At 51.3% G+C, this 19,150-nt stretch overlaps 1 protein-coding gene across 2 annotated transcripts; it reads right to left on the reverse strand.

Moving 5' to 3' along the window:
• Positions 1 to 2,175: 2,175 nt before the first annotated feature.
• CRYAA (crystallin alpha A) lies at positions 2,176 to 17,869 on the reverse strand. 2 transcript variants are annotated; one of them, XM_084752501.1, is made up of 5 exons: positions 17,832 to 17,869; positions 6,103 to 6,393; positions 5,773 to 5,841; positions 4,582 to 4,704; positions 2,176 to 2,913 (listed from the first exon to the last, which is right to left on the reverse strand). In XM_084752501.1, the coding sequence occupies exons 2-5, from the start codon at positions 6,370 to 6,372 to the stop codon at positions 2,704 to 2,706; spliced, it is 672 nt and encodes a 223-aa protein (XP_084608627.1). In that variant the 5' UTR covers positions 6,373 to 6,393; positions 17,832 to 17,869; the 3' UTR covers positions 2,176 to 2,703. The 2 variants fall into 2 exon arrangements, with proteins under 2 accessions (XP_084608627.1, XP_084608628.1); XM_084752502.1 differs by lacking the exons at positions 5,773 to 5,841; positions 17,832 to 17,869 and having other exon boundaries at positions 6,103 to 6,653.
• Positions 17,870 to 19,150: the final 1,281 nt, after the last annotated feature.

A 19,150-nucleotide genomic window follows, 5' to 3' on the forward strand; every position in this document is an offset into this window, starting at 1 on the left:
ACATGTCTGTGGGAGATGGTCTTAGTCGTTAATTGGCGTGGGGGGGGGGGACCAGCCCACTATGGGCAGCACCATCCTTTGGGCAGGTGGTCCTGGGCTGTATAAGAAAGCTAGTTAAGCTTGAGCCTTGGAGCGAGTCAGCAAACAACACCCTCCAGGATTTTTGCTTCGTGTTCTTGCTCCGGTTTCTGCCCTGGCTTCCCTCAGTGACGGACTGTGACGTGAAAGTATAAAGCCGAAGGAACCCTCCCTCCCCTAAGCTGCTTCTAGTCGGAGAGTTAGTAAAACTAAACTTAGCAAAAAGCAACAGAAAGAAAACTAGAACAGCGACAGTGGTGATGGTGATGCTGATGGTGGTGCTGATGCTGATGATGTCATTGTGATGGTCTTGGTGATAGCGGTAAAAGTGGTAATAGCATCAGCAGGTTGTCAAGTCTCAAACCTGAGACAAATGGCTAACTGAGGTGCCTGCTGACATATCAAAGTGGATGCTGCCCACCAACTTCTCTCAGCATTGCGCCTACCTGCTACAGCATCATCCGAGCTCGAGTGCCTAACCATAACCATAACCTTTACCCTAATCCTAACCCTAACTCTAACTCTAACCCTAACCCTAGGCTCTCCTGTCCCATGGTTCAGAAATTCTTCCCACAGCCTATGGGACTAGCAAACACAGAAGCCCCATAGCCAGGCAACCTCTGACAGCTAATTAGACCCCAAGAGGGCAGCTTGAAGCCATAGACACAGTTGTACCCAATATGTTAGTGTTGGGTCATCCTAGCCTCCTACTAAGACAGCATCCAGAAGACCTCACCGTGACCCCCAAAGAGGTCAGGGTCACCTGCTGAAACTCCTAGGCATGTAGGGTCTATAAAATGAGCCCAAGTGGGTCCTAGAGATTTCCAGGCCTTTCTGTTTGCTGCCCCAGAGCCTCACTGTATCCCTGACTAAGTCTGAGATCCTCCTAGACAAAGATGACAGGGCTGATCCCCAGGGCTGCCTTAAGCATGGCCATCTGCTCTGGGCTTACGGGAGGTCTTGGGACCTTGGTCCCAATAGTGGCTGTGGTGACATGAGGTCACCTGGAATCCTGGGCAGGGAGGGCAGGTGGGGAGCCATAGGCTTACAGGCAGCCCCAGAAGGAGTGTGCAACCAAGCCCCAGGGCTAGTTTTTCCTATTGTAAGAAGGGGAGTCCCTTGGGGATCTCCCATACCCCCAAGATCCCAGAGCATCTCAAAGGGGAAAAGCATCCCCATCTGCAGCCTTTGGGGCTCCCAGGTTTTAGAGGCATGTGAACAGAGGGTAAGAGGACGGCACCAGGAAGGAAGGGAAGACTAGAGGGTCCCAGGGGAAGATTTTTCTAGCACCAGCCCCAAAATGTGAGAGCCATCCCTGTTATAGGGGACTCTCCAACTTTATGCAAGTGGATTAAATGGTGGAAGAGCCTATGGGTGTCCTGTGGTAAGATATGGAGTGAGCAAGGCCTGGGGGGGGGTCTTTCCTGGGGGGGGAAGCCATCTTACACAAGTTCAACATGAGGGGAGTGGTGTGTGCACAGTGTAGAGTATGTGGTGTGTTTGGTGAGTTTGCTGTGTGTGATAGGTACCATGTGTACACTATGTGTCTGCTGCATAGTACATAGGGATGAACGGTGTGTGTGTGTGTGTGTGTGTGTGTGTGTGTGTGTGTGTGTGTGTGTATGTGTGTGTGTGTGTGTGTGTTATGCATCATATGCATTTTGCTGTGTGTCACGCATATGATGGGCAGTGTGTATGCTGTGGGTCCTGAGTGCACTACCGGGGCCTGTGTGATCATAGTGCTACTCCTAAGAACCTGCTGTCTCCTGCCTTATCCCAAGTGGAAGGCTGTGATCCTCCATACAAGGCCTCCCCACCACTGGGATCTGAAAAGGCAGCACTAGGCTGCCCTGGGTTGACACAAACTTCAAGGCCCTGGGTCTGCTCTGGTGAGGGAAGGTGAGAGGGAGCCTGGTACCTCCAGCAGGGCAGAGTTACGACACAGCAGGGCAGAGCTAGCTGTAGAGGGGACCATGGACTTAGGAAGCAGAAGGAGATGCCAGAAACCCTCTCAGGGCAGGCAGGAAATGCCTAATGCACCCTCCCAGGCACCCCATCCCTCACCCCAAAGGAGACAGCACGACACCAGACTGCAAATTGCTTCTGTCACCTGCTCTTTATTGTCTGCCAGGGGCTCCATTCTCATGGGTGACCAGGGTCCCCAGGAGCAATACTACATAGAGAAAGTTACAGGAAGAGGGTCTGAGAGGAGTGGACTGTCGGGGGCCAGCACATGAGCTGGCAGAAAGTGTGGGCCAAAAAAAAAAAAAAACAGAGGCTGCTATCCAGGGCCTCAGCAGAGGGCTGTCAGAGTTGGCTAGCTACCACTCATTCTGCCTTTGGAGCAGAGCTCAGATGCCACGTTCCAGGAGGGCAGGTCGTATCTTGAGAGTTCATTGCCATCATTATTTCTGACTGGATAGTGTTGAGCCTGGGTCACCCAGGACCCCATAGCACCTCAGGCCAAGACCCCAAGCCCTCTAAGCCACTCACTCAAACCCTCAGCCCTCTGAGGAAGAAGAAAGGAAACAGAGAGAAAGGAAGGAAGGTAAGAGGGTGGGCAGACTCTGCTGTGGTCCCTGGGCTTGTCAGGGGCCTCAGGGGACAAACCAAGGTGAGGCCTGCTCAGGACGAGGGTGCCGAGCTGGGCTTCTCCTCCCGTGACACAGGAATGGCCCTCTCGCTGTGGCCAGCATCCAAGCCAGACTGGACCTTGGGGCCAGAGAAGGTCAGCATACCATCCGCAGACAGGGAGCAAGAGAGGGCGGACTGGTCCACATTGGAAGGCAGACGGTAGCGACGGTGAAACTCACGAGAAATGTAGCCATGGTCATCCTGGGAACCACCGGGGAGAGAGGCGTGATCAGGGATGATGGGGGCAGCAGTGGCCACCGTCCCACTGGAAAAGGAACCTCTCAGACCACACAAGGTGGCCAGGGTGCAGGGGATCTCACCAGGGCTAGGCTTTAGGATCAGAGCCCCAGGGCCTAGCTACCTCACCATGAGATTTACAGAGTCACTCACAACCAGGCTCCTTAAACCCTAGATTTACAGCAAGCTTCCGAGGGACCTCTAGGCAAGGCTAACTACAGATGATGGGCCAGGCCAGGGCCTGTGCTGTGGAGCTGGCTTTTGCAGATTTGATGGACTATGTTGTCCTTGCTTCTGCACCTCTCCCAGCTTCCTCTCCCCTGGGACCCACAGGGATTGCCCAGGACTAGCTGCCAGCAGTCCCACCCAACAGAAAACTTCAGCCAGGCAGGAAACTCGTTTTCTCTGGAATCCTTGGGCCCTTAAACTCAGTTCCCTGGGCCAACACTTCCTCTCTTTCAAGGGGCAAAGGCCAGGAGGTTGAAGGTGTGCTCTCAAGCCTGGCCAGGGGTCGGGGAAGCCTTGTCCTGGCTTCAGCACATAATGAGCTTGGTTCAAATGCTGACTGAAAACTCAGCCAAGAAAAACTGGTACCGAGAGAGCTGGAGAGATGGCTCAGAGGTTAAGAGCACTGGCCACCCTTCCAAAGGTCCTGAGTTCAATTCCCAGCAACCACATGGTGGCTCACAACCATCTGTAATGAGATCTGGTGCCCTCTTCTGGTGTGCATGCATGTAAAAACACTGTGTATATATGAAAAATAAATTAATGTTTTTAAAAGAGAGAGAGAGCAAGGGGTGAAGACCCTTGCCCCTAGCCCTTCCCTGCCATCGGGCTCGCATGGGCACGACACACCTAGCCAGCCTCATTGAGCCTGCTGCACAGGCCCAGCTCTGTCAGGAGACATTGCTTCCAGCCAACATCAGTGCCTAGGGTTCCCTCAATCCAAAGCCCTGAAGCTTCTCCATATGATCAGGAGCTATAGGGCAGGGTGAAGAAGCTGGAAAGAAGCCTGCCTCTCCCGGCAAGGGGTCTCCTTATGCCTCAGGACTGCCACTTTCTAACAGAAATACCACAAGCGCTCCTCAACTTTTGGTGTATATAAATGCTAGCTCTAGCCAGGCGGTGGTGGTGCATGCCTTTGATCCCAGCACTTGGGAGGCAGAGGCAGGTGGATCACTGTGAGTTCAAGGCCAGTCAAGGCTACACAGAGAAACCCTGTCTCGAAAAACCAAAAAAATAAAAATGCTAGCTCTTCGGTCCTCTGGGTTCTCCCTCCCCAGCCAGGTTACATGTGAAAGTATGGCTGGTGGGGCGGGGGGTTGGGGTGGGGGTGGGCTGGGGGAGCTACCTTCAGCACTTTGCTTCCCCCCCCCCCAGGGTCATTTCTGATCCCTTGTCATCCAGAAGATCCAAGAGTGATAGCTAGAGGCGGGCCCAATACAAAGGTCCTCATCCTGCATCCCTGAGTCCCACTTTTCCTGCTGCCTGGCCCAGCCAGGGCTGAGGACAGTAACCTCCATGGTCCTGGGAGGGGCCATCCCAGGACAGGAGCATTTAGCCCCTCCCAGCAGGAGCACAGCCTCCCGTGGTCTCTCCGGGCACACAGGTGGGCTTCTCTGCGGAACTCACCTGCCTCTCGTTGTGCTTTCCATGGATCTCCACGAAGTCCTCCAGAACCTTCACAGTGAGGTCCTCGGGAGAGAAGTGCTTCACGTCCAAGAAAATGACAAACTTGTCCCGGTCGGATCGGACCTGAAACCCAAACCCATGCGTGGAGCTCCACAAAGGGCCGCCAGCTCCAGGGACAAAGGATGGGGGAAACAGCTGTGTCATCCCTGATGGGTTGGATGGGGCCAGCCAGGGAAGTGCCTGGCCAGCCGTCAGAACCGAAAGTCAATCCTGCCACGCCTCTACTTCCACAAGCCAAGAGAGCCCATGCGTGCTGGGGCTGGGACTGTCCCCTAGACCCCACAGGTAAGACCACAACTGACCTCTAGACCCAAGGACTGGGCAATGCTTGCTTACTGCTACCCAGCCGATACTGGGTCAGCCGATTGATTATAAGGTGGCTGGCTAATTGGTTATAGGGCTGGAGAGCTGGTCATAGTAGGATGGCTGGTTGGTCAATGAGTGCCATGGCTGATCACAACAAGGTATTGGTTTTCAGTTAGCTGACTGGCTGGTTATCATCAGATGACTAGTTACAGGTTGACCAGTTGTTCGGTTATGGGCTACTGGCTGGTAGTGAGTTGGGGGGAGGGGGGAGCATCTAAATGGGTTTTAAGTAGCTGGTTAATTAAAGGTAGCCAGTTGGTTATGGGTGATTATGGGTGGCGGATTCATTGAGGATCATTTGCTTGGCTAGTTGGGAACCGGCTAGCTGGTGGGACTAAAATCCATAATATAGTCACAGCCCCAGGAGCCCACACATCCCCTGTCAGTGTTGCAGCAGTTCCACTATGGCCTGCTAGCACAAAGCTTTTTGCACGCACTCGCCCTTCCCTACCCTGACTAAATCCTGTGTTTGGGCAATTTGCTTCCTGGGGTTGCGGCAGAATCTGTTTCAGGAGCTGCCTTTTGAAACAAAGGGAGACTTGGCTCTTCCAGAACTGTGCATCCCTTGGGTAGGGAGGAACGTGGCCTTTCTTTGGCCATTGGAGAAGCTGGAAAGGAGCCCCCCCACCTGCAGCTTTGCCAGCCGCGGAAGGCCCTGCCCTGCTGTAAGAAGGCCTTCAGGACGGTACATCCCACCCCCACACCAAGAAGAGAAAGTACAGGGAGCGGCCAGCAGAGGACGCTCGCCTTTGCCATGTAACTTGCCTTGATGGGGTTGGTCTTGGGGTTTCCAGCATGTGGTTGATGCATTACAAACCACATATGGGTCATGAGCTGATGGGAGGAAAAGACAGCAGTCGGGCTCGGGCGGGTCTCCTCCTCCGACCCCGTTCCCAGGGATGCGGGAGTCTTTGGCAACTCAACTAGGCATGGGGGCTCCCACCAAGCCTTTGCAGGGTACGAGGCTGGGAGAGGCAGGGACACTGCTTAAGGAGAGCACAGGTCAGCTGTGCCCCTCGAGGATCCTAGCTGTCTTCTAGGCAAGGCCGAGACCCCTCTGACCGGCAAGGAGAAGCCAGTGTGGCTGCATCTTACCTCAGAGATGCCGGAGTCCAGCACCGTGCGGAAGAGGGACTGGCGGTAATAGGGGCTGATGGTGGAAGACAGGAAGGGCAGCAGGTCGTACTCAAAAAGGCCCTCGCCGAAGAACTGGTCGAACAGTCGGCTGGGGTAGAAGGGCCCCAGGGCGCGCTTGAACCAAGGGTGCTGGATGGTGACGTCCATGTTGTATCTGGCGATGCAGGGACCGAAGGCTGGCGGTAGGTCAGGCAGGGGCCTCTGGGCAGTGCAGTGGTGAGCTAGCATTCGGACCCTCCCTATATACGCCTGCACAGAATGGAGGGGATTAAGGGATTTCCCAAAAGGCCTGTGCTCAGCTCGGGAGGGAGGCTGCACCGTCAGCAGCCAGGTTGCTCACCCAGCGACACACAGGGGCCAGTTCTCAGTCCAGATGCCCCCAAGGAGGTCTATGGAGAGAGTCGTATCATCCAGGCCAGGGGCAGCACTACTTCCTACCATGCTGTACTGAGGGACAGACCCTCCTGGCTTCTCTTGGAGGAAGAGTTGGGATACCCGGATACCCGTTTCACAGGTGGGGAGACTTAGGTACAACTTAGCAAGCCACACCCAGTTCTCACAACCTCCCTGGTGAAAGCCATTTGTTCAAAGCAAAACACGGTTTGTTTTTTTCTTACCCGTAACAAAAATTACACAACTCCCAGAAATTTCAAAGAAGACGGAAAACAATGAGGAAACGGGCCAAGAATCCTGTCCAAATCCTCCTCCAAGTCCCTGCTCTTCCCAGGGTGTCTGTATGCTGGATGTGATTCTGGATTTTTTCCTGGGCTGGAGAGATGGCTCAGTGGTTAAGAGCACTGGCTGCTCTTCCAGAGGTCCTGAGTTCAATTCCCAGCACCCACATGGTACCTCATGACCACCTATAAAAAAAGGGGAGGGGGGTGTCTGGACTTTCCTTTGTGCAGCTCCTTCTGAGCTCCTCTACCCGTGGCCACCATCCTCAGCAAAGCATCATGACTTGCGCACACGGCGTATTAAACCAGCTGTGTCTGCCCAGTCCAGGGCTTATGCAAATCACTCTCAGGTATTCCAGGGTTTTAGGGGCAATGCTAGAGAGGATTCTGCTCCTCGACGTGGGGCCCTCATCCAGGTGCCACCCAGGTGATAGGCATCCCTGAACTCCAGCTGTGTGTGTGTAGCACTGGCGTGTGATCAAAGGTCCTCAAGGAACGGCTTTTGCCCTGAAAGCTTGGGATCCCAGGGGAGGGATTTCCTGGGGGTTCCAGAAACAAAGATGCACCTGATAAATGCTGCGGGAAGCAATGGGCACCTCAGAGTCTGCCCCCCAACACTTGTTGACCACAATTTAGTAGTTCTTCAGACGACACTAGGAGGCAGGTCCCAGCATCACCCTGTAGGGGGTCTCCTCAACCACCACGGCTTGCCTTGTGAGAGGCAAGCAAGCAGTTCGGTTCAACATGACTGCGTAGCTGCTGTTGGCTCGAACTTCAGGAGTCTGACCCAGGGGTGGTTTATTTTAGGCATGTTTAGGCACGGCACAATTTGGGGACACCTTTTCTGGAGATAATGAATTCAATCCCACGTGCACAATAAAGCAGACATAAGTCTCTTTGAGGAACAAAGCCAGTTAAATAAGGGCCAGACGTGACTACATCGAAATTCTTTGTAAAGTTATATACGGCACCTTCCATAAAGTTAGGTTCTGAAGGTTGGACTGAGAAAAACAAGCTTGTGAGAAGGGTCTGGGGAGGAAGGGTCTAGGGCGGTCTCCAACCACACAGAGAGTGCAATGGTTACCATGCCAGAACGCACGCCTCATCCCAGCCTTCTGGGGGGATGACAGGTGCCGTGGCGTTCCTTCCCTGGAAAGAACAACCCAGTGTGCTACAATGCCAGAGTCCCCTAGTGTTTATCTGTGAGCACAAGGGCCTCCATGCCTCCTGTGTCACTCCCCTTTACAAACCAAGAAAGTGGGGCTTAGGAAGGCTGGACCGCAGGAGCACGTCGCTGCACTTTGAAGAAGGGAAGGGCATCCAGTGCAGAGGAGGGTTCAGACAGTAGCACCTCGGCACTGGGACCAGCGTCTAGGCAGTGGCAGGGGTGGGTAGGGAGGGTGATCTTACTATGTTGAGGGCCTGGGCTGGCTAGGTTGAGTAGGGGTTAACCCGTGAAGGGTACTGGCTATGTCCTCCATGGAAAAGCTCAGTCAAACCAGGTCCGTGATTAGGGCTATAAGGAGCTGTTCTAGAGCCCAAGAAAAGGAAGACAGTAGTATTCATTTACGCTCAGGCATTCGGGGTCCAGCAAGAGGGACCAGCAGGCAAAGGGGCTTGCAGCACAGCACAGCCCTGACCCACGGAAGAGCTGAAGGAAAGAATGCATCCCACAAGGTTGTCCTCCAACCTCTACTCCAGATGGCCACATACATATGTGCATACATGCATATATGCATACATAATAACTTTTTTCTTTTGGTTTTTCAAGACAGGGTCTCTCTGTGTATGTAGCCTTGGCTGCCCTAGACTCACTTTGTAGACCAGGCTGGCCTCGAACTCACAGCGATCTGCCTGCCTCTGCCTCCCGAGTGCTGGGGTTAAAGGCGTGCGCCACCACACCTGGCCATAATAACAACTTTTAAACCAAACAAAAACCAATCAAGTCTAGCCTTGGGGACCAGTAGCTACTCCAGAAGCTGAGACAGAAGGATCTCAAGTTCAAGGCCTGCTTTGGCTAAAGTGAACTCAAGGTCACACTGAGAAGCTTGCAGAATGGTCTCAAAAGAAAAGCAAGGAGGGCCTGGGGACAGAGCTCAGTGGGTAGAGTGCTTGCCTAGCACGCACAGAGCCCTAGGGCTGGGCTCTAGCACTACGTTAGCCAGGTGTGGTGGTGCATTTAGGAGGTGGAGGCAGAAAGATTGGGTGTTCAAGGTCAGTCTTGACTACATAGCAAATTCAAGGCCAGCCCAGCCACATGAGAGCCTGCCTCTAAATAATGAATAGATAGAGAGATAGATTGATAGATAGATAGATAGATAGATAGATAGATAGATAAATAGATAAGGGCTTGGGGGCTATTATAGTGGTAGAGTACCCACCTAGCTATCATGAATGAAGTCCTAAGTTCACTATTCACCGGTATCACACACAAAAATTAAATTTTATATTTTTTATCACCGATTTTTAAAAGTCATTTTGACTTCTTTAAATGCTTCACTAAGGGCTGGGCATGGTAGCACATGCCTTTAAAAGTAGAGATAGGCAGATCTGAGTTCAAAGCCAGCCTGGTCTACAGAGCCAATTCCAGGACAGCCAGGGCTGCACAAAGAAACCCTGTCTTAAAAAAAAAAAAAAAAAAAAAATGTTGGGTTAAGACAAAAAGACTGTGTATTTTCAATTTCCACCCACAACACTGAACATAGAAGACAGTATTCTGTTCTGTCTCCTAAACAGACCCTGTATGTGAACAGAGTCCAAGCTGGGACTACAGGCGGGAATAAGGCCAAGGTACCAGCCTGAGACCTCCTCCTGTGCGTCACATAGCTCTCAGTGCCACGGAGAACAAGGCAAGCTTTTATACCCCCTCATATTCCTGCTCCTAGAGAGAGTGTGGTTTCCTAGTGCTAAAGGCTCAGTGGGCTCACAGCCCTCACTACAGGCCTGGCCTTCATTATAGCCAGGCCTGAGTGTACACTGCATGGTGAAGGTCAAGGTCAAGCGAGGGAAGCCTGAAGGGCCCACCACTCTACCGCAGCTCAGGTTGCTGTGTGAGTACCCTGTGGCCACAGTCTGGGGGGCTTGAACAACACAGATGCATTGCCCTGTAGCTCTGGAGGCCAGAAATCAGCAATGCATTCTCTTGGAGCTAAAGGAAAGATGCTGGCCGGGTGGGGCCTCTTGGAAGCCTTGGAGAGAATCAGCTTCCTGCTTGTCCAGATTCTTCCAGCTCGTGACTCCGCCTCCACCTTCAAAGGAAGCCAAGGATAGCCAAGTCTCCCTAATATCGCTCCCCCTCCAGCTGTTACATTCCTTATCCCTCTTAGAAAGTTGTCCTGCTAGGCGTGGTGGCGCACATCTTTAATCCCAGCACTCAGGAGGCAGACTCAGGCAGGTCTCTGTGAGTTCGAAGCCAGCCTGGTCTATAGAGTGCATTCCAGGACAGCCAGGACTACACAAAGAAACCCTGCCTTGAAAAACAAAGAAAGAAGAAAGGTAGGAAGAAAGGAAGGAAAGAACGAACAAACGAGGATCTGTCCCCGAATGCTACAATATCAACCTTCCAGGAAGATGTGCCTACTGGTGCTCCAAATGCGTTAACTCATGCAAACCTTATTAAAAGCTCATGGCTGGTGAAGTCACGGGTGCTAACCGGAAACCTACTAGTACTCTTTTACTAAATGGACACATTGTCAAACTACCTTCTAAACACTCATGTTCAGACCCATAGGTTAGTGCTGCTCTCACCCTTGGTCAGAGAAACTTCTTGCGGCTGTGAGTAGCAGTCAATTCAGAGACTTATAGCAAGCCAAGTGCTGAGAGCAAGTTAAGGGATCAGAGCTAACTGGAACATTTATACCCACACACCCAAGTGTCAAGGAACATCCGAGAAGAAGGGGTAGGGCAGATAGAAGAGCTAGGAGAGCTGTGAAATGCTCTATTCCGGACATGGCATGGCCGATGCCCCCATGAACCCACAGAAGCTGCCTGAACAAGATGGAGACAGTGGGCATTTCACCATGGATAGAAGAGGGGGTATTGGCAGTTGGTGGCTTCTGGGAGAAAGGAAGTCATTTTTCTTTGGGGGTATTAACCACATTTGGACAGATGGTTTCACAGCCACAAGCGTGCAGGCTGTAATATAGAACTTTGAGCCGGGGATAGTAGCACACACCTTTAATCCCAGCACTCAGGAAGCAGGGGCAGGTGGATCACTGTGCGTTCGAGGCCAGCCTGGTCTACAAAGTGAGTCCAGGACAGCCAAGGCTACACAGAGAAACCCTGTCTTAAAAAACCAAAATAAATAAATAAATAAATCTAAACATTTACTCTCTGGGGAAACTTTAGGAGTCACTAAGCCCACGATCATCAGTGTCTGGCCAGGCATGTTTCTGTCTGAAATGCTCTGATCGAGCTGTAGTTGGTGCCATGTGCCTTTAATTCCAGCACCCAGGAGGCAGAGGCAGGCAAGACTGTGAATTCAGGGCCAGCATGGTCTACCTAGCAAGTTCCAGCCATGGCTACATAGTGAGACTCTGTCTCAAAAAAGGGGGGAGGGGGCACTTACCGCTCTTCCAGAGAACCTGAGTTTGATTTTTGGCACCCACATTGGTCAACTCACAATCACCTGTAACTCCAGATCCAGTGCCCTCCTCTGGCCTTCCTGGGCAACCTCACACACAGCATTAACTCACACAGACACATGTACACATAAATAAAGTAAATCCTGGGTGGGAGGAGTCAAGACAGGGTTTCTCTGTGTAGCCCTGGCTATCCTGTAACTCACTCTGTAGACCAGGCTGGCCTCGAACTCAGAGATCTGCCTGCCTCTGCCTCCCAGTGCTGGAACTAAAGGTGCGTGCCACCACCACCCAGCTTAAAATAAATATTTTTTTGTTTGTTTGTTTGGTTGGTTGGTTGGTTGGTTTTTGTTTTTGTTTTTGTTTTTTTTTTTGGAGACAGGGTTTCTCTGTATAGCCTTGGCTGTCCTGGACTTGCTTTGTAGACCAGGCAGGCCTCAAACTCATAGTGATCCACCTGCCTCTGCCTTAAAATAAATCTTTTAAGGCACTAAATATGACTCAAAGGAAGAGCCTTGCTGATATGAGACCCAAGAGGGCACAGCATCTTCTGATTGACTCTGTTGAGAAATTTTTACTAGAGAAAAATTCTCTGCCATTTCGCACACATCTTCAAAAGATGGCAAAGGCTCGGCACCTGGTGATTCTGGATTCACAAATGTATTTGGACAAATAGGTGCCACGAGGCCACGAGTGGAGCTGAACCCCCAAGTTCACACAAAGTCCTAACCTTCAGTACTTCCGAGGGTGTACTGAGGCAGGGGCTTGCAGAGGGTAGTCCACGTGGACTGAGATTACACAGGCAGGCCCTACTCCACCATATCCTTGTAGGAAGAACACATTCAGACATAAGAAAAGAGACTGGGCAGTGGGGGGGGGGGGCGCGGTGCACACAGGAAAGACCACACGAGGCTCAGCAAAAAGGATGCTCTGCAGGCCAAAGAGGGAAGCCTTGGGGGACAACGGGCTCCACTGATGCCGTCAACTTGGACTTCTGCGGTGCCTCCCTTTGCATTATATGCAAAGTTTCAAGGGGGAAAAAAGGCAAGAGTGTCCTGAGGAGCCTGCTGGGTAGTGTCCCCCTGCCTGGTGTCTCTGAGCTGTGTGCTACCAGCCTTCAATCAGTGTTCCTGTCACACACACACACACACACACACACACACACACACACGTTTACTTGTTGATCCCCCAAGTACAAGCGTCGCAATGCTGGGGACTGGGAGAAGCTGCTGAGAAGCTGAAAGAGACCTCTCCTGGGTGAAAAGGAGAAAATGCTCAACTCCACAGAGATGGCCAAGCTCTAGGGTGAGAACAGTTGTGCCACAAAACAGTGAAGGGGCAGGGAGTTTGTGCTGTCGCTACTCAGAATGCAGCAACGGTGGAAAGGGCACTCATCATGGGCTTGGTACCCTACAAGGTGCATCCAGGGTCTGGGAACCTACCTCTCGCCCAGGGGAAGAACAGCGGCTCCCTGACCTTGTCCCACAGCCCTGCAAGCTTGCTCTATGGAGAGCCTACCATCTCCACTACATGGGCAATGCCTTAAAAGGCTTTCTTAAGATGGCGATGGAGGTCCAGAACTCCTGTTAGGGGTGAGGATGGATCCCTGGGACTCTACAAATCGTCATGCATGGACAGATTTCAAATGACCTCAGTTTCGGGGGTGGGGAGGAGGGGCAGTGCTGGATCAGTGCTGATTCTGTGGCCCTCGGGACCACTTGCGCTTTATTGCAGGTTTAAAGTTGTAAATTGTAGAACTGAGCCCAAGCCAGACATCTCATTTAAGTGCAAACATCAGCCCATGCCTGAACTATGTCACCGAATAGATTTGCAGTCTCCTTCCTAATTGCTAATTGCTTTAAGGAACAAACTAGGAAAAAAAATCGCCATTATCCAAAATTATCACTTGATTACACTGAAACCAATTTTGTCCTGTGAAGGATGGAGCGTTCATAAAGCAACCAACCTGCATGCGGCCGCACATTCCGCCGTCTGGGGGGCAACAGTGTGAATTCTTTGTCCCATCTCTCCCGGCTTCTCTTTGGGTTACCCGAGTTGCCAGCATGGTGCTTCTGCTTTGGGGTATTAGTAAGTTACAGAATCACAAACTCACTAGCCCTGGCCAGCAGTCTCAATCCCCCTTGACTGGGACCTGGGAAGTGGCCAGCCCAGCATGTCCCATCAACAGGTGATGTCCCACTTACAGGTTGAAAAAAAAAATCCATCTCCCAAAGTCAAGGAAAGACAAAAGACCAGTTTCCTGCACCTCAAGGGTCTGAGCAAACAGGAGTCCCTGTGGGAACTCATATCACAGACCCATACTGAGGACGGAGCTGCTAAAGGCCTGGATGCAAATGGCTACCCACCTGCATCCAGCATCCTGGGGGAACCTACAAGGGAGGCCTTAGGCTGCCGAAGCTGCAGGAACAATCGTTACTCTTGATCCAGGAGATGGGAGTATACGCTTGATGTCAGATATTCTCAAGAGAGGAGTCAGGAGCAAGGTGCCAGAGGTGGGGGGATGTGAGGAAAGTACTCCAGCTAACCATGTGTTTGAAGAGACATTTCTACTGAGTGTCGTGTACCGTAAGTGTGGGATATGGGTGTGATTGTGTGTCTATGGAGTGGGGTTGGGTGAAGTTGGGGGTAAATATGTTTGTGTAAAAAAGAGTGTCCTTCCAGGAGGGTGTGGTGGCGCACACCTTTAATCCCAGCACTTGGGAAGCAGAGATAGATGGATCACTGTGAGTTCGAGGCCAGCCTGGTCTACAAAGCAAGTCCAGGACAGCCAAGATAACACAAAGAAACCCTGTCTCAAAAAAAAAAAAAAAAAAAGTAGAGTGTCCCTGGTGGAGTGTAGACCTTCACCTTGGAGACAACCCCCCCCCCCTTTCTCCAATGTCTAAGCACAGATGCCAGGCAAGAAGGCCCTAGTGACTTGCTTCCGTGTCCTCCCCGTCTGGTTTGGACAGCAGCTTTTCCACCCAACCCCAGCATTCCCGCTTCACTGCACACGGCTCAGCCACCCCACCCTGGCAGAGCTGACATCTGCTTGGATTCCCGCGACGCCAGCAGTCTGCTGCGCAGTCAGAAAGCTTCGTTCGATTTTCCACCCCAGGGGCCAGGGCTCCCGCACAAAGCAAGCACAGGGCGACCAGCATTGTGGTGGGACAGCAGGAATGCGCCCAGCTAAGCCCTGGCCCCAGCCTCAGGGGTCAGCAGGTCAGACAGGACTGTCTGCTGCCGACACCACCACATCCGGGAAAGGAACGAGGGCCAGTCTTGCTTGCCAACCCCTCTCAGGGCAAAGCTGCTGGCTGTGCATCAGTGAAAACCCCCCACCGAGCATCTGAAGAGGCCAGCCTGGGAATTGACCCACACCCCACCCCCATCAAGGACTCACAGGGAACCCTACCCTCCCTCCTGCTCCCATGGCCCCCCTGCCACCCCATCCCCCACTTCACCCACCCACTGACCCCCACACCACCCGCTGGATCATGGTTTCCACAACCCCTGATCATTCATACTTGGTGTCATTGATAAATTTTGCCATGGGAGTAAAACGCTGCCTCGGTGGTTTTATTTTCATTACAAAAGCACTCATGAGTCTCAGAAGTAGAAAACCTGATACACCAAGCATCCACGGAGGCATTAGCTGGATTGTGCTTTGCCGCAATTGCCACTTGTCATCGCCAGCATCATCATTATTATTTATTTTACTTAATAATTGGCTATTAGGGTTTGGGTTTTTGTTTTATTTTGGGGACAAGGTCTCATTGTGTAGCTTTGGCAGGCCTGGAACTCACATAGACCAAGCTGGCCTCAAAACTCATAGAGCTCTGCCTATCTCTGTCTCCCAGGCTTTGGCGTGAGGGGTGTGAGCCACCACACTCAGCCTATTATTTTAAAGCAAAGCGCAGACATCACGACATTGCTGTCCTTCATGTTCTAGGCAATTCTTCCCACCCCCGCCCCCACAACAAGGTTTCTCTGTGTAGCCCTGGCTGTCGTGAACTCACTTTGTAGACCAGGCTGGCCTCAAACTCATAGAGATCCACCTGCCTTTGCCTCCCAAGTGCTAGGATTAAAGGTGTGCACCACCACTTCCTGGCTTATTTCCAGGCAATTCTATTAAAAATACAAGCATTTCCTGACCAAAGCACTGGGGCCATTGCACAGCTGGTGTGACCAGATATTACCTTAGATGACCCTTATCAAACAGTCCTGATTATTTCAAATGTGTCCATCTGTGGTTGAGCTGCTCACCCAGTGCCCCCCACCCTCACCCTGTGCCCAGGTTATTATGCAAAGCCTTTCTTTTTTTGTCTTTTTTTTTTCCCGAAACAGGGTTTCTCTGTGTGGCCTTGGCTGTCCTGGACTCACTTTGTAGACCAGGCTGGCCTTGAACTCACAGTGATCCGCCTGCCTCTGCCTCCCAAGTGCTGGGATTAAAGGCGTGCGCCACCACACCCATCACGCAAAGCCTTTCTATAGTCATGTGCGCTTTTGGCTTTTCATCTGCTAGCATGGAGAGATATGATTTGATTATCTAATGTCCTGATCAGCCTGGCTTAGGCATTGTTTTAGCCCTGAACCCTGAAAACAGAGCCTAGGGCAAAGTTTAGGTGTGGGCATGCACCACCATGCCGGGCCGAAAATCGAGCCTTTTCTGCCTCCTAGTTGGTCATGATGTCAGCAGCTGCGCTCCTGTCACCCTGCAGCACGCCCTTCATGCTGCATTGAACTAAAGCCCTGGACCTTTCTTTTTTTTTTTTTAAGATTTATTATGTATACAGATCTCATTATAGATGGTTGTGAGCCAACATGTGGTTGCTGGGATTTGAACTCATGACCTTTGGAAGAGCAGTCAGTGCTCCTAACCTCTGAGCCATCTCTCCAGCCCCCTGGACCTTTCTTAAGTTGCTTCTGATAGGCATTTTGTCATGACGACAGAAAAGCTACTAACGTAGGCAGCCTTGAGGGAAACCAGAGTGCTGGGATGCAGGCAGGCCTGTGTTGCTGATGGCCGTGTGAAGCTGCGAATGCGGCTAAAGAAGGAAAAGTGTGGGGCTGGAGAGATGGCTCAAAAGTTAAAAGCACTGACTGCTCTTCCAAAGGTCCTGAGTTCAATTCCCAGCAACCACTTGGTGGCTCACAGGCATCTATAATGAGATCTGGTGCCCTCTTCTGGCCCGCAGGTGTTATATGCAGGCAGAACACTGTATACATAATAAATAAATAAATCTTTTTTGAAAAAGAAGGAAAAGTGCATGTTACATATCTACCACAATGGGCACACATGCTGAAACCCCCCAGGGAGAAGTTAGCATTTAGGGAACCCAGAAGATCGCGCGCGCGCACACACGCACGCACGCACGCACGCACGCACGCACGCACGCACCAGATGAGGATGGCCACCAGGGACAAAGCAGCTTTAAGGGACAAACCCATGATACTTCGAAGGCACAGACACATTCTTGGCCAGACTGAGGCATCTACCACAAACAGAACAGGTGTTTCTGCTCGGCAGCCACTCTGTGTGCAGGGCTACAGGCTGAGAAGGGCTCCAACTAGGGCATTTGGGGCCTGACTCACTTGGAGTTTTCGGGGCCATGCAATGTGATGTGCCCCAGTGATGAGGCAGGAGATAGAACCGAGCCAGGTAATCAGGGGCCCCAAAGCAGAAATTCTGAGACTATCCCTGCTGCAGCCCAGGATGCCAGGAGAGAGGCCTAGTTCCCTGCTCTCTCCCTCACCTCTGCCTAGAGGCTACACGCAAGGATCTGAAACTGAGAGGAGGGACCTGGTCACCTCAGGTCACCCACAGTTGGGTCAACAGGGCTGAGAAGTTCACATCCCTCCCCATACTCAGTTTCTGCCACAAATCCTTTAGAAAACCCCCGGACTTCATGGTACTCTGTTTCCTGCTATACAGGAACTCTGCACTCTCTCTCCCTCCCTGGAAAACTCCTACCTATGAATCTATTATAAATTTATTCCTAAAGAGTACCCTCAGTGGGAGCTGGAGAGACGGCTCAGCAGCTAAGAGCACTTGAGTGCTCTTCCTGAGGTCCTGAGTTCAATTTCCAGCAGCCACATGGCAGCTCACAACCATTTCTAATGGGATCTGATTCCTTCTGATTTGCATGAAGACAGAACACTCATAAACATAAAATTCAGAAATAAATAAATCTTTTTTTAAAAGGAGTTCCTTATATGATCCATAAGTTCTTCAAAGTTTCATGCCAAAAAGAAAAACAAAACAAACAAACAAAAAGCAGAAAACCTCTAGCTCAGGATGGCTTTGCTGGCTATTGAGTTTTCTGGCATCTTTGCCCACCAACGCAAGTTCACCAAGAGCCAGGAAAAATTATAAAGCTCTCAAAGACACCCCAATATTCCTGTTTCACCACGATGTTCATATTCTCCTTACCTGAACAGCATGGGACCCTGCTATGCTTGGGGTTTTTGTTTGTTTGTTTGTTTGTTTGTTTTGTTTTTCCCATGTCCAGCCCTGGCTACACTTGGATTTAGGGTTCTGCCTGGGGAGACATCCCAGATCATTCAGGTGCGCCCAATGCAGGATGGCTGCAAAGTCCTGGGAGAGGCTCAGAAATCCAGCTTCCAGCTGTGTGTGGTAACACACGCCTTTAATCCCAGCACTCGGGAGGCAGAGGCAAGCAGAACTCTCTGAGTTCGAGGTCAGCCTGGTCTACAAAGGGAGTTCCAGGACAGCCAGGGTTCTATTACACAGAGAAACCTTGTCTCAAAATACAAAACAAAACAAAAAAAAGAAAGAAAGAAATCCAGCTTGGTGCAGATGGCTGTGGGTCAGAGCACCCTGCTTCCTGGGAAAACCTTGCTTGCTGGCCCAACTGTGCATTCAGACAACAGAACCCTTCTGTGCCTCATGAGAAAAGCAGCAGTAGCAGCTTCGTGGCCAACCACCTCCCACAGGAAGTTCAGCATCAGTGTCCTTCTGACTGACAGCCAAGTGTCTGAGAGGGAGCCTTCCAGCCTCATTTTGTTCTGCTTGGCTTATTTCACTGTGCGCAGTGACCTCAAGGCCTGTCTGTGATACAGCATGGGAAGGAGTTTCTGTAAAAAGAGAGCTTTTACACAAAGGAGGTCCGTTGGCAGCTGAGGTGGGACAGCAGCGTTAGCAACAGGATCGAGGCCTTTTGTGGCTAAGATATGGTTGATGCTAGAGTTTCTCTCTGTATTTTAACTCTCGAGCTTTCTGTCTGCTAGTCTTGCTATTTGGGGGACACTGGTTGTGGTAAGTGGTAAGAAACTCTTAACTAGCCGGGCAGTGGTGGCATGTACCTTAAATCCCAGCACTCAGGAGGCAGAGGCAGGCGGATTGCTGTGCGTTCGAGGCCAGCCTGGTCTACAAAGCGAGTCCAGGACAGCCAAGGCTACACAGAGAAACCTTGTCTCCAAAAACTAAAAAAAAAAAAAAAAAAGAAAGAAAAAAGAAAGAAAGGAAGGAAGAAATGCTGTTCTTAACCTTTCATTGTTAGGGTGATGGCTCTGTCTACTATACTTTAACTCTTACCTTTCAGGCTGGTAGCCTTTTCATTTGGGGCCACTGTTTGAGGCAAGAAACTCTCTCTCTAGCTGTACTTTAGCTCTTAAACTTTCAGGCTGGTGGACTTGCTATTTTGAACCACTACTTGAGGTGAGAAACCACAAATATATCTATATTGTAGGATTGTGGAATCATCAATTCATTTAAACAGCCCTATGACA

Source organism: Acomys minous (genome assembly GCF_964271855.1).
Source record: "Acomys minous genome assembly, chromosome: 13".
NCBI classification, from domain to species: domain Eukaryota; kingdom Metazoa; phylum Chordata; class Mammalia; order Rodentia; family Muridae; genus Acomys; species Acomys minous.

Bases quoted from the DNA above. Each gene is read 5' to 3' on its own strand.
- CRYAA (XM_084752501.1), bottom strand. From the start codon at position 6,372: ATGCTAGCTCACCACTGCACTGCCCAGAGGCCCCTGCCTGACCTACCG. The intron at 5,842-6,102 runs GTAAGATGCAGC...TCCTCCCATCAG, and splicing joins TGGACTCCGGCATCTCTGAG to CTCATGACCCATATGTGGTT. The intron at 4,705-5,772 runs GCAAGTTACATG...TTTGGGTTTCAG, and splicing joins CCAAGACCAACCCCATCAAG to GTCCGATCCGACCGGGACAA.